The 13,752-nt window shown below is 47.6% G+C and overlaps 1 protein-coding gene and 1 pseudogene across 4 annotated transcripts in view; both read right to left on the bottom strand.

Moving 5' to 3' along the window:
- SLC7A6 (solute carrier family 7 member 6) overlaps positions 1 to 7,866 on the bottom strand; it is a 56,759-nt gene extending 48,893 nt beyond the window's left edge. For all 3 annotated transcript variants that reach the window (XM_021716910.1, XM_008067313.1, XM_008067317.1), the window contains exon 1: positions 7,292 to 7,866. In XM_021716910.1, the coding sequence (XP_021572585.1) occupies positions 7,292 to 7,814 (523 nt within the window). In that variant the 5' untranslated portion in view covers positions 7,815 to 7,866. The remainder of the gene's footprint in view (positions 1 to 7,291) is intronic.
- LOC103269733 lies at positions 1,003 to 1,556 on the bottom strand (annotated as a pseudogene). The gene has a single exon (XR_504916.2). The product of XR_504916.2 is annotated as a 40S ribosomal protein S16 pseudogene (transcript).
- Positions 7,867 to 13,752: the final 5,886 nt, after the last annotated feature.

Genomic DNA, 13,752 nt, shown 5'->3' with positions numbered 1-13,752 from the left:
CAGGCACACGCTACCACGTCCGGCTAATTCTTTTGATTTATTGTAGAGATGAGGTCTTGCCAAGTTGCACAGGAGGGTTTTGAACCTGCGGGCTCAGGCAATTCACTCACCTCGGCCTCCCAAGGTGCAGGATTACAGGCTGAGCCACCGAGCCCAGTTAGATAAGTCTTTATTGTGTGGGCCTGTCCTGTGCATGGCAGTATGTTCAGCAGCACTCAACCTCTATCCACTAGAACCCAGCAACATCCCTCTCAGGAGCTGTAACAACCAAAAATGTTTCCAGACATTGCTAAATGTCTCTTAAGAAACAAACTCTTGGCCATTGCCTTGCTAAGCTATGGCCAGTTCATGTTTCCTGACTTTGACCTCCTCCTCTACCTTAGGGAGGTGAATCTCTCTCTCTCTCTCTCTCTCAAATTTACTTTCTAAGTAAACTATATTTTCTATAAAAATAAAAATAAAAAAAAAAAGAGAGAGAGAGAGAGACAAACTCCCCTACAGCTGAGAACTACTGCTAATTAGTAGCTAAGACAGCCTGAAATCCCAAAAATGTTGCTTGGCTCTCCTCGCCAGTATAACCTGGGAATGGATGGGGTGCAGCCAGAAAGCCAGGATCTGACACAGCAATGCCTTCAGGGGCCAAAAAAGTAATACAAATTAGCAAGAAAGTCTGCATAAACAAGAGGAAGTGGAGGACTGTATTGGGCTGGGGAGGATACACTCCATTTAATGGGAGCAACCACTATCAGGCTGGAATTTGAGTCCAAAGTTGCCAGACCTTTTTATTTTTCAAGACAAAGGGCAAGTTCTGATTTTCAAATGTTGGCAACTCATTCAAAATTGTTTAGAACACTGTGCAATCCAAACAAATCTATCTGTGGGCCAAGTCTGGCCCATGGGTGACCAGTTTGCAGCCTCTGTCCTAGAGTTAGTTATATGGAAATTTCCTGGGCTCTCCCTTCTGGGATCGAACTTTGTCTAGCCTGGAATGGCTATAACTTCTTTTTTTTTTTTTGAAACCTTAAAATCCCACAATGTTTATTATACAGGTAAACCCTGATCCTTGTGATGGGCTTATCGGTAGGATTTCTGGTAACGGGCGCGGGCACTGGGACCTCCAAACTTTTTGGATTCACAGCGACGGGGTCAGCTACCAGCAGTGTCCGGTCATACTGAATAAGGATGTCTTTGATCTCCTTCTTGGAAGCCTCAACCACATATTTCTGGTAATAGGCCACAAGGGCTTTGGAGATGGACTGGCGGATAGCATAAATCTGGGCCACGTGATCACCACCCTTCACCCGGACACGGATAACCACGCCAGCAAACCGCTCCTTGCCCGGAAGCAGAACTGGCTCCAGTAGCTTGTACTGCAGCGTGCGCGGCTCAATCATCTCCAGGGGCCGCCCGTTCACCTTGATGAGGCCGTTGCTGCGTTTGCAGTGCGCCACAGCGGTGGCCGTCTTCTTTCGTCCGAAGACCTGCACGGACTGCAGAGGGCCCTTGGACGGCATGGCTACAGGCGTGGACGAGAGCTCCTCACCGGGTGGCGCAGTACCCGGCTATAACTTCTTTACACAGTCTCCCCTCCCAACCAACAAGTTGGACCCCTCTCACGTCTCAATTTCAACTAACTTAATTTTCATATCCTACCCTAGCCTTACCTTGGATTCATTGCAGACCTTTGGTTCCCTCCAATTATGATCTAAGTAGTCTCTTCCTATTTATGTATCTTAAAATCGTTCTGAGCCGGGCTCGGTGGCTCAGCCTGTAATCCTGCACCTTTGGGAGGCTGAGGTGAGTGGATTGCCTGAGTCTGCGGGTTCGAGACCCGCCTGGGCAGCAAGACCTCATCTCTACAATAAATCAAAAAAAAATCAGCTGGGCGTGGTAGCGTGCACCTGTAATTCCAGCTACTCAGAAGGCTGAGGCGGAAGGATCACCGGAGCCCAGCAGGTCGAGGCTGTGGTGGCCGGGAGCAGCCACTGCACTCCAGTCTGGGCGACAGAGTGAGACTCCAACTCAAAAAAAAAAAAAATCGTTCTGCTTCCAATGTTATCCTACCTAAAGAGATTCCTTCTCAGCATATCCTAGCTCTGTTAAAAGCCTGATTCACCAGCCATGGTAGCTCACGACTGTAATTCCAGCACTTTGGGAGGCAGAGGCAAGAGGATTGCCCGAGCTCAGGGAGTCAAGACCAGCCTGGGCAACTTGGTGAGCCCTTGTCTCTACAATAAATCAAAAAATTAGCCAGGCATGGTGGCACGTGCCTGTAGTTCCGGCTACTTGGAAGACTGAGACAGAAGGATCACCTGAATACAGCAGATCAAGTGTGCGGTGGCCGTGAGCATGCCACTGCACTCATCCTGTGCGACAGAGTAAAAGTACTACTCAAAAAAAAAAAAAAGCCTGATTCTCTACAACCTAAGTTCCAATAAAGGAGTAAAATGAACTCTAAACCATTGTCAGGATGGAATACAGTTTTAAGACTGGTCCCTACCTCTGATAAGTTCTTGCCACAGGCCTGGGCTTCTGGGATACACAGCTTGCAGAAATTCAGATCTTGAGAAATCTGGGTAAAAGTACATGTTGCATGAAAGAGGAGAAGATACCATGACTTTGCATTTCTAAGTGGTGAGGTCTCTCCTTCAATCGAAAGATCAGCTCCTTCGCAGTGCCTCAGCACCGTGAATGGGGAGAATCACTTGAGACCAGGAGTTTGAGACTAGTATGGGCAACTTAGTGAGATGCCATCTCTACAAAAAATTTAAAAATTAGTCAGGCATGGTGATGTGCACCTGTAGTCCTAGCTACCCAGGAGGCTAAAGTAGGAGGATCACTTGAGCCCAGGGATTTGAGGTTACAGTGAGCTATTATCACACCACTACATTCCAGCCTGGGTGACAGAGGAAGACCCGACTCAAGAAAAAAAAAAAAGCCAGGCCCAGTGCCTCACATCTGTAAATCCCAGCACTTTGATAGGCGGAGGTGAGAGGATTCCCTGAACCCAGGGTTTGAGACCAGCCTGGGCAACTTGGTGAGACCTCACCTCTACAATAAATTAAAAAAAAAAAATTAGTGAGGCGTGGTGGTGTGTGCCTGTAGTTCCAGCTACTTGAAAGGCTGAGGCAGAAGGATCGCCTGAGCACAGCAGGTCAAGGCTGCGGTGGCCATGAGCGTGCCACTGCATTCCAGCCGGGGTGACAAGAGTGAGACTCTGACTCAAAAAAAAAAAATCTTCTGTATATCAAATTATATACAGCAGTACCCTTTGACTTGGTTGTTCCTTGAATTTATCCATCCTAAGACCATCACAGAAATGTACAAGCAATCTCAGCTGCTTAGATAGAACTACAAGGTCAGGTGTGGTGGCTCAAGCCTGTAATCCCAGCACTTTGGGAGGCCGAGGTGAACGGATTGCCTGAGCCCGCGGGTTCGAGACCCGCCTGGGCAACTTGGTGAGACCTCATCTCTACAATAAATCAAAAAATTAGCCGGGTGTGGTAGCGCGCGCCTGTAGTTCCAGCTACTTGGGAGGCTGAGGCAGAAGGATCGCCGGAGCCCAGCAGGAAAGGCTGCGGTGGCCGGGAGTGGCCACTGCACTCCAGTCTGGGCAACAGAGTGAGACTCCAACTCAAAAAAAAAAAAAAATTAGCCAGGAGTGGTAGTGTGCACCTGTAGTTCTGGCTACTTAGAAGACTGAGGCAGAAGATTCACCTAAGCCCAGCGGGTCAACACTGGAGTGGCCAGGAGCTTGCCACTGCATTCCAGCCTGGGCAACAGAGAGAGACTCTGACTCAAAAAAAAAAAAAAAAAAAAGATAGGACCACAAACTCACAAAACCTTCTGGAAAGTAACTGGACAACATATGAAGAATCTTTAAAAAGTTTGTTTTCTGCCTGTAATCCCACACCTTTGGGAGGCTGAGGTGAGTGGATTGCCTGAGCCTGTGGGTTCGAGACCCGCCTGGGCAGGCGAGACCTCATCTCTACAATAAATCCAAAAAAAAAAGTTTGTTTTCTTAGGCACAGAGATTTCCTTGTATAATTCTATCTTAGGAAAATATGCAGAAATCCTAAAAATGAGTTATGTGCAAAGATCCCCACAGTAGCAGTATTAATAATATCACAGAGCAGGCCAGGCATGGTGGCTCAAACCTGTAATCCCAGTACTTTGGAAGGCCAAGGTGAGAGGATTACCTGAGTTCAGGGGTTCGAGACCAACCTGGGCAACCTGGTGAGACATCGTCTCTACAATAAATAAAAAAAATTATTTATAGCCGGTTGTAGTGGCGCATACCTGCAGTTCCAGCTACTTGGAAGGCTGAGGTAGAAGGATCACCTGAGCCCAGCAGGTTGAGGCTGCAGTGCCACTGCACTCCAGCCTGGGCAACTGAGTGAGACTCCAACTCAAAAAAAAAAATTAAAAATTAGAAAAATAATAGTATCACAGAGCACTTACTACATGCTAGACAGTGAAAGCACTACATATATACTGATTCATTTACTCCTCACAACAATATTTTCAGATAGGTATTATCAATATTCCCATTTTAAAAGTGAGAAAACCAAGGCAGCTGTTAAGTAATTCCCCAGTATCAACAACTGGCCAATAGTAAAGCTGAAAATCAAACTCAATCTGACATGGAGGGGAGCTGTGAACCTAACCACTATATTACCTAGAAATTACTTATGTGTTCTCAAACCATGTTTTCTAAAAATATTAGATGAAAGAGATTAAATATTACATTTTTAAAAGTATCCAAACTGGCCGGGCATGGTGGCTCACGTTTATAATCCCAGCACTTTGGGAGGCCAAGGTGAGAGGACTGCCTGAGCCCAAAGGTTCGAGACCAGCTTGGGCAACTTGGCAAGACCTCATCTCTACAATACATCAAAAAATTAGCCAGGCGTGGTGGCATGTGCCTGTAGTTACAGCTACTTAGAAGGCCGAGGGGCAAGGATCACCTGAGCTCAGCAGGTCATGGCTATGGTGGCAGTGAGCATGCCACTGCACTCCAGCCTGAGCAACAGAGTGAGATTCCAATTTCAAAAAAAAAAAAAAAAGGATACAAACCACAAAGAATAGAATCTCAAGGGTACTTATTAAAGATGACAGATAAGCCGGGTTCGGTGGCTCAGCCTGTAATCCTGCGCCTTTGGGAGGCTGAGGTGAGTGGATTGCCTGAGCCCTCGGGTTCGAGACCCGCCTGGGCAGCAAGACCTCATCTCTACAATAAATCAAAAAATCAGCCGGGTGTGGTAGCACATGTCTGTAATTCCGGCTACGTGGAATGCTGAGGCGGAAGGATCGCCGGAGCCCAGCAGGTCGAGGCCACTCCCAGCCACCGCACTCCAGTCTGGGCAACAGAGTAAAACTCCAACTCAAAAAAAAAAAAGATGACAGATATGCACAAAAAAAATTGCTGGACACAGGGGCTCACGCCTGTAATCCCAGCACTTTGGGAGGCAGAGATGAGAGGATTGCCTGAGCCAACAGGTTCGAAACCAGCCTGAGCAACATGGCAAGACCTCATCTCTACAATAAATAAAAAATTAGCTGGGCATGGTGGCACACATCTGTAGTTCCAGCTACTTGGAAGACTGAGGCGGAAGAATGGCCTGGACCCAGCAGGTCGACGCTGGGGTGGCCATGAGCATGCCACTGGACTCCAGCTTGGGTGATGAAGTGAGACTCCAACTCAAAAAAAAAAAAGTATTTCTCTCTTGGTAGTAGCTTATGGGTATTTGGGGGGTAATTTAATTGTCCCCTTAATGAACATGTTTTTGTCTCTGTGTTTTTGAAACAGAATCTCACTTTGTTGCCCAGGTTGGAGTGCAGTGGCACAGTCATAGCTCATTGCAACCTCAAACTCCTGGGCTTAAGAGATCATGCTGCCTCAGCCTCCCAAGTAGCTGGGACTACAGGCACATGCCACCACACCCAGCTAATTTTTTTTATTTTTTATTTTTTTGTAGAGATGACGTCTTACTATGTTGCCCAGACTGGTCTCGAACTCCTGGCCTCATCAATCCTCAGCCTCCCAAAGCACTGCGATTACAGGCGTTAGCCACTACACCTGGCTTTGAACATGTTTTATAATCAGAAAATTAATCTCCTTTTTAGAGAGCTTAGTCAGGTCACAGTCTTTATGGCCAAAGCCTAACAGACATAAACAGCCAAGTACCCACTTTCCCTCCTCCCAGGGGTATGTTTCCCCCTCACTATCACAGGAATATAGAGGTTTCCTCTTAATATTTAGCTTTAACAAATTCCTTGAAGTCAGGAGACATGGGTATTGTACAGTCTTTTATGGGTAACTCCAAGGTGCTCTCGGTCTATTTTTAACACTGTGGATAAATACTGCCAAAACTTTTGCAAGCAGAGATATGGAAAGAACAGAGAATGCCTCTGGCAGTACGGGGCTGAGGAACACAGGGAATTCTGGGCCATTTCTCAGCTAAAACATAAGCTCCACAAGCCTGGGTAAATGCATGGCAATCTTCTCTCCTTACTACCCCATAAGATTAAAAAAGGAAAATAAAGATGGACCACTGGGATCTCCTAGGTTCTATCCTCAGAAACCCAAATGTGGGGTAGGAGCCACCTTCCTCTTACTGACTGCAGGCAGAGCTTGTTTACAAAGTCAGGGTAAAGAAACCTGAAACACCAGTGGGAAAAAGCCATTTTGGTGTGGTGCCTGCTACTTAGAACAGGCCGGAAGGAGTAGCAGTGGCAGGAAGGAAGGGGTCCTGTGGCCTGAGTGAGAACACCCTGGGATTCCCACAGTCTAGAGAACCCTATTTTCTTCCTGATGCCTTTAAACTGGTTTAAGATAAAAAGCTGAGAAGTAAAATCACTTTTTTTTTTTTTGAGCAGCAGAATAAAGGCCTTAAAACTGATGATTTTTTCTGGGTTAAGTTACAACTAATGATGTTGATTCCAATCAAAACACCTGACAAAACACAATCAAGACACCTGACAAAACACCTGACAAGACCTGATAAGACACGCACCAACCTGCAACACAGACAAGGGAACAGAAACCAGGGGCAGCTAAGAGAGACTAAAAGCCACAAACAAATTCAAACTCCTCCCATCCCCATTCTTCATGCTTCATGCTTATTTGTGTCTCAGGATCAAACAACACCGATGAAATTACTTCTTCAAAAGGTAAGATGTCTCCCTCACCTCAAAAAAGCAAAATATGCTATTCAAATAGAAAGTACCCCATACCGTCTCCCATCCTCCCACACTACCCCACATCCTTCCACACTCAGCCCCGACTTACATATGCAAGCAGCAGCGATGAGACGGCAGGCTAGGTACGGGGGGTCACAGGTGGGGAAGGAAGGCTGGATGATGTAGTTGGCGAAGGTGATGGCGATGATGGCCTGACTGGTGGGCTCAACAATCAGAAGAGAGGCCCACAGGCGGATGAAGGCAATGAAGCCGCCAAAGGCCTCTAAAATATAAGCATAGCTGGCCCCCGACTTGGTGATGGTGGTCCCCAGTTCAGCGTAACAAAGGGCACCCACAACAGAGAAGAGCCCACCAATGGTCCACACGACCAGCGACAATCCATAGGAGGCAGTGTATACCAGCACACCCTTGGGTGAGACAAAGATCCCTGAGCCGATCATGTTGCCCACCACCAGGCTGACACCATTCAGCAGGGAGATCTCCTTCTTCAGCTGCATAGTTTCCGAGGACTTTTGAGGTGATGGGCTGACATCTTCTTCTACCCTGGATTGGCTGGTCCCAGGGATGAGATGGTAGGTAGTTGGTGGGCTCCCCAGCTCCCTGGTTTCCATGGCAAATGGTTCCTGCACACCTGTTTACTGTGGGCTGACAAAGAATACAAGCATGTCGGTCTAGGGCAGGGGTTGGTGAAGCTCTGGTTTAGACCAGATTTCCCTGCCTACCTTCTATTTATGAACAGCATGCCACACACATAGCCCTAATACAGTAAGCCCGTCTCAGTTCCCACCACAGGACACAGGGAAATGGAGGTAGGCGGACCTTCCCTGCCTCCAAGAAACACACCATGAGAGATCAGGCACAACATGATAGTGACTCCCAGTGAGAGGTACCTCTCTCGATGTCTGGAGAAGACTGGCATAGGTTTATCCTTAGCTGTAGAGTTCTGCTGTTCTCACCAGCTTTAAACCCACAAACCTGCACTGTAGAGAAGACAGTCCCTGCAAGCAGGTACACAGTCCTCACCAGTCTGAAAGTCCTCACTGTCCCAGGTAATCCTACCCACTCACCTCTACCCAAACATAAACTGGGACTTCTGCATTGTCCAGCCACACATGGAGACATTTGCAGCTTACTCTCAGGCTAGTGAAGAACACGAGCACGTGTGGAAAGGGATAGGAAGATGCTCAGATAAGAGCATATTGCTGTTGCAGAGATCAAACCAAGAAGAGGTCCCTCATGGAAAATACACACCTGTGTATCACTGTGTCCACAACACCCACCTTACTCCCCACATTGCTGCTTGCCCATTCAACACCATTCTTCTCCCAAAGTACCCAATAGAGAAGGATTACTTAACAAAACAAGATGGAGAAAAAACATCCAGGGACACCCTAACCTGGGGCTAACCTGCCATTGGCTTATTTGCTTTCCTCCTCAGCATGCCCCTCACTACCATCTGGGGTTAAAAAAAGATTCTCCCAGAACAGGACATAGGAGTCATGCCACCCAACCAAACCCGTAAGGCTCCCCCTCTCTACAGATCTAGTGTTGGAAGGCATCCTGTAGAGAGATGATATACACATCCCCTACCACCTCTGGATTAATTGGGCCAATCCAGACACCTCAAGAAGTTGGATTCCACATTAGCCTACCTTAATCTGTCAGAAGATAAGCACCTTCCTAACCGTGCACCCAGTGTGTCTTTCCCCTTCCCTCAATTCCTATGCCAGTCATGCTTCAGATCACCTAACCCTATCTCATTTTCTGGAGAAAGAAATCTGATGGGCCATCTGATTCCCAACCAGGAGGCAGTCCTTTAAGGTCACAGAGATAAGAATGGGATCAGTACATCATCTTTTCAGAAGGCTCTCATCTCCTCATCAAAGTTACATGTGCCAGAACCCAACCTCATGGAGCTTAGAGCAAGGAGACCACAGCCATAAAAGTCAGTAGTGAGCCGGGCTCGGTGGCTCAGCCTGTAATCCTGCGCCTTTGGGAGGCTGAGGTGAGTGAATTGCCTGAGCCTGCGGGTTTGAGACCCGCCTGGGCAGCGAGACCTCATCTCTACAATAAATCAAAAAATCAGCTGGGCGTGGTGGCGCATGCCTGTAATTCCGGCTACTTGGAAGGCTGAGGCGGAAGGATCGCCGGAGCCCAGCAGGCCGAGGCTACGGTGGCCAGGAGCGGCCACTGCACTCCAGTCTGGGCAACAGAGTGAGACTCCAACTCAAAAAAAAAAAAAAAAAAGTCAGTAGTTCTCAGGGAAGTTGCCAATCTCCACTGACTCTACCCAAAACTCTTGCCTCACCTGTACCAAACCCCTCCCCGAATCTGGACCTAATCCCAAGTGAAAAAGCTCCTCTGAGCCAGGCACAGTGGCTCACACCTATAATCCCAGCACTTTGGGAGGCTGAGGTGAGAGAATTACCTGAGCTCACAGGTTCAAGACCAGCCTAGGCAACATGGTGAGAACTCATCTCTTCAATAAATGAAAAAATCAGCTGGGCGTGGTGGCACACACCTGTAGTTCCAGCTACTTGGATGGCTGAGGCAGAAGGATCAACTGAGCCCAGAAGTTGAGGCTACAGTGGCCGTGAACGTGCCACTGCACTCCAGCCTAGGTGACAGAGTGAGACTCTGACTCAAAAAAAAAAAAAAAAAAATGCTCCTCTATGGCACCAGTAAGCCTTCCCCTAGTCTCAGAGGCAATGAAGCAGCCTACTCAGTTTAGATGAAGCTGAACATTAAAGGAGTACCACTTTTCCTTTCACTCTTGGCACCAAGTCACAGAGGTTTCCCTATGTAGGTATGTGGGAACATACCTGTTTTCACGTGTTTGTCAGGTGAAGCCAGGCATCCATGTGAACAACAGGTAGGGAGCCTATATTCTCACCTAAAAGTCAGGTACAAAGAGACTTAGGTTGCCTCTTCTATCCAACTCAACACAGAGAGAAGCAGAAAAACCTAACCCATGACCACTCCAGCTTCCTCTACTCCATCAGATATCAGTTGGGGGTATGGGGGGTTGAGACTATTTTCCTTTACACTTGTACAACCTGGCACTGGTGTCTCTGATATGGCTTTATCAAGGTTGTCAGATACACTAATGAAACTACCCAGTGGCCTTACTTGGAGAGATGGTGCACAATCACAGCCCCACAAGACCTTTTGCCTAGACCCTCAGTCCCAGCACTTGAATGAGAGAAAAGATTCCTGCTGGAAGGTTAAAAAGGACTCCTCCCTTCAGCTAAGAACAGAGTCAGAGTCACACACAATGGAGGGCAGATAAGGTTTCTTTTTCCTTATTCAAAAACAAAATGCAATTGTCATCAAGAGCCTGTCCTTGGCCAAAGTAAATTAACGTCCTTACCTCTTTGCTGAACACCCAAAAGCAAAGTTGTGATGTAACCCTTGCTCCCCAAGGGCAGATAGCTAAATCCTGGACCGTCTTGCCACACAATCCCAATGCCACCTCTCACCTCCCCTCTACATCTAAACCTCACCTTACACACCTCTACAAAATCTGCCAAGAACTTACATTATGCCAGGCTCTGTGCTGGGGAGAATAGTGAACAAAGCTGGTATGGACCACAGTCTCGTAGAATACACAACCAGGCAGTATGGCAGTATGAAAATGAAGACACGAAATCAGAAGACCCAGAGTCACAGACTAGAGCTCACCAGCTAGCTATACCTCACCCTTCTGTGACCTTCAGCTCTTCTGGTGGTTAAGAATGAGACAGGTAAACCGGGCTCGGTGGCTCAGCCTGTAATCCTGTGCCTTTGGGAGGCTGAGGTGAGTGGACTGCCTGAGCCCTGCAGGTTCGAGACCCGCCTGGGCAACTTGGCGAGACCTCATCTCTACAATAAATCAAAAATTAGCCGGGCGTGGTAGCACGCACCTATAGTTCCAGCTACTCGGAAGGCTGAGGCAGAGGGATCACCAGAGCAGGTCGAGGCTGCGGTGGCCGGGAACGGCCACTGCACTCCAGTCTGGGTGACTGAGTGAGACTCCAACTCAAAAAAAAAAAAAATTGTACCTGAATTTTTCTGAACCAACTGTATGGTGGTTCTATGTTTTTCCCACTACCATAGGTGACCCAGAGCTTGGATTTCTCCTTGGAGGTGCCTTTCTGTCAATTTCAGTCTAGTTGATTATTCTGTAACCTTAGCTTTTTGATGGCTTTAAGAAAAATTATGAGACTGGGTGTAGAGGCTCATGCCTATCATCCTAGAACTTGAGCTCAGGAGTTCGAGACCCTCGTGGGCAACAAAGTGAGACTCCTGACTCTACAAAAAATAGAAAAATTAGTCAAGCATGGTAATGTACACCTGTAGCTCCAGCTACTAGGGAGGCTGAGACAGGAGAATCGCTTGAGCCCAAGAGGTTGAGGATGCAGTGAACTGTGATCATGTCATTGCACTCAAGCCTGGAAACATAGTGAAACCCTGTCTCAAAAACATTTTTAAAAAAAGAGAAAAAGTATGGTTTTATAGCTTATTTTTGGTCATTGGAGTGAAAGTGATACCTTCCCAGCTTTCTACATTGAACAAAAACTAGAAGTTCAGGACGAGTTTTACTTTTTGAGTTGAAGTCTCATTCTGTCACCCAGGCTGGAGTGCAGTGACACGCTACTCATGGCCACCGCAGCCTCGACCTCCTAGGCTCAGGCAATCCTTTGGCCTCAACCTTCCAAGTAGCTGGAACTACAGGTGCGCACTACCACGCCTGGCTGATTTTTTTATTTATTGTAGAGACGAGATCTCACCAAGTTGCCCAGCCTGGTCTTGAACCCCTGAGCTCAGCCACGCCTCTCGCCTCAGCCTCCCAAAGTGCTGGGATTACAGACTTGAGCCACCGTGCCCGGCTCAGGTACAATTTTTAACGAATTACCAAATGTTAAGTGTGAGCTAGCAAGAGCCACAGACACTCAGAGGTTTTTCACCACAGACCTCAGTGGGTGCTCACAAGAAATATTGGGCAAGAAACCAGAGAAAGCCTCTCTCAGTAGTGATGGCCTGGAGGAAGAAAAATACAAAAGTCATCCTGGATCCTTCTCCTCTAAAGAATAAAATTTGTGGCTGGGCTCGTTGGCTCAACCTGTAATCCCAGCACTTTAGGAAGCCAAGGTGAGTCGATTGCCTGAGCATGCGCATTCGAGACCAGACCTGACAACTTGGTGAGACCTCGTCTCTACAATAAAAAATTGAAGCCGGGCTCCGTGGCTCAGCCTGTAATCCCACGCCTTTGGGAGGCTGAGGTGAGTGGATTGCCTGAGCCTGAGGGTTCAAGACCCGCCTGGGCAACTTGACGAGACCTCACCTCTACAATAAATCAAAAATTAGCCAGGCGTGGTAGTGCGCGCCTGTAGTTTCAGCTACTTGGAAGGCGAGGTGGAAGGATCGTCGGAGCCCAGCAGGTCGAGGCTGCGGTGGCTGGAAGCGGTCAGTGCCCTTCAGTCTGGGCGACAGAGTGAGACTCCAACTCAGAAAAAAAAAAAAAAAAATTGAAAATTAGCTGGGTGTGGTCATGCACACCTGTAGTTCCAGCTACTTGGAAGGCTGAGGTGGAAAGATCACCGGAGCCCAGCAGATAGACGCTGGGGTGGCTGTGAGTGTGTCACTGCCCTCCAGCCTGGGTGACAGAGTAAGACTCCAACTCAAAAAAAAAAAAAAAAAGAATAAAAATTGTAAACCCTTGGGAAAAAGCAGTAAACTCTGTCACTCCCAAGGTAGCAAGGGCAGGGAAAAACAAAAACAACCTTCTATGCCTGGAGGAGGGACAGGAAATTCTGAACAAGACCATAAGAGGTATCCTACCTCTGGGAGAGAGGCAGTGTCATCCAGGACCCAGGGAAACAAGGCCTGCCTAAGACTAAGGCTAAAGCAAGAGAAATGCCCTGTTCCCTACTACCAGATCAGCAAGCACCCAGGAACGAGCAACAGCAGTCTACTACTGAGGCACAGGTGCAAAAAGAAGACCTAAAGCAGAGGGTGACTAGACACAATGATGAGCACCTGTAGTCCAAGCTACTTAGAAGGCTGAGGGAGGAAGACTGCTTAAGCCCAAGAGCTTGAAGTTGCAGTGAGCTATGATTACACCACTGCACTCCAGCCAGGGCAAGAAAGCAAGACCCACTCTAAATAAATAAAGCAGAGGGTGTGGGTAGAGCATAAACACTAGAAAAAGCCTCCCTCCAGCAAACCAGCCCCTAGTTGGCAAGAAAACACCATAGGAATCTGAAGCCATGGTGCACCTTAGGTAACCATAATAACAACTAAACCCAAACACAACTTATCTCCTGACTAAGGGACTCAAACTCCCATACATATTAACAGCCTGGTGAAAGAAGAGGTATATCCATTTTCTAGAATATTATACATCTCAATCTCTACTTTTCTCCATGTTATGTCTGGCAATCAATAGTAAATTATAAGCAACACAAAAAGCAAGAGAGGCCGCGCTTCATGGCTCAGCCTATAATCCCGCGCTTTGGGAGGCCGAGGTGAGTGGATTGCCTGAGCCTGCGGGTTCGAGACCCGCCTGGG

Source organism: Carlito syrichta, unplaced genomic scaffold, assembly GCF_000164805.1.
Source record: "Carlito syrichta isolate Samal-C Ts95f unplaced genomic scaffold, Tarsius_syrichta-2.0.1 Scaffold106348, whole genome shotgun sequence".
Lineage (NCBI taxonomy): Eukaryota > Metazoa > Chordata > Mammalia > Primates > Tarsiidae > Carlito > Carlito syrichta.
Note: the sequence above shows the minus strand (reverse complement) of the source record. Positions and strands in the feature narration are given on the sequence as shown.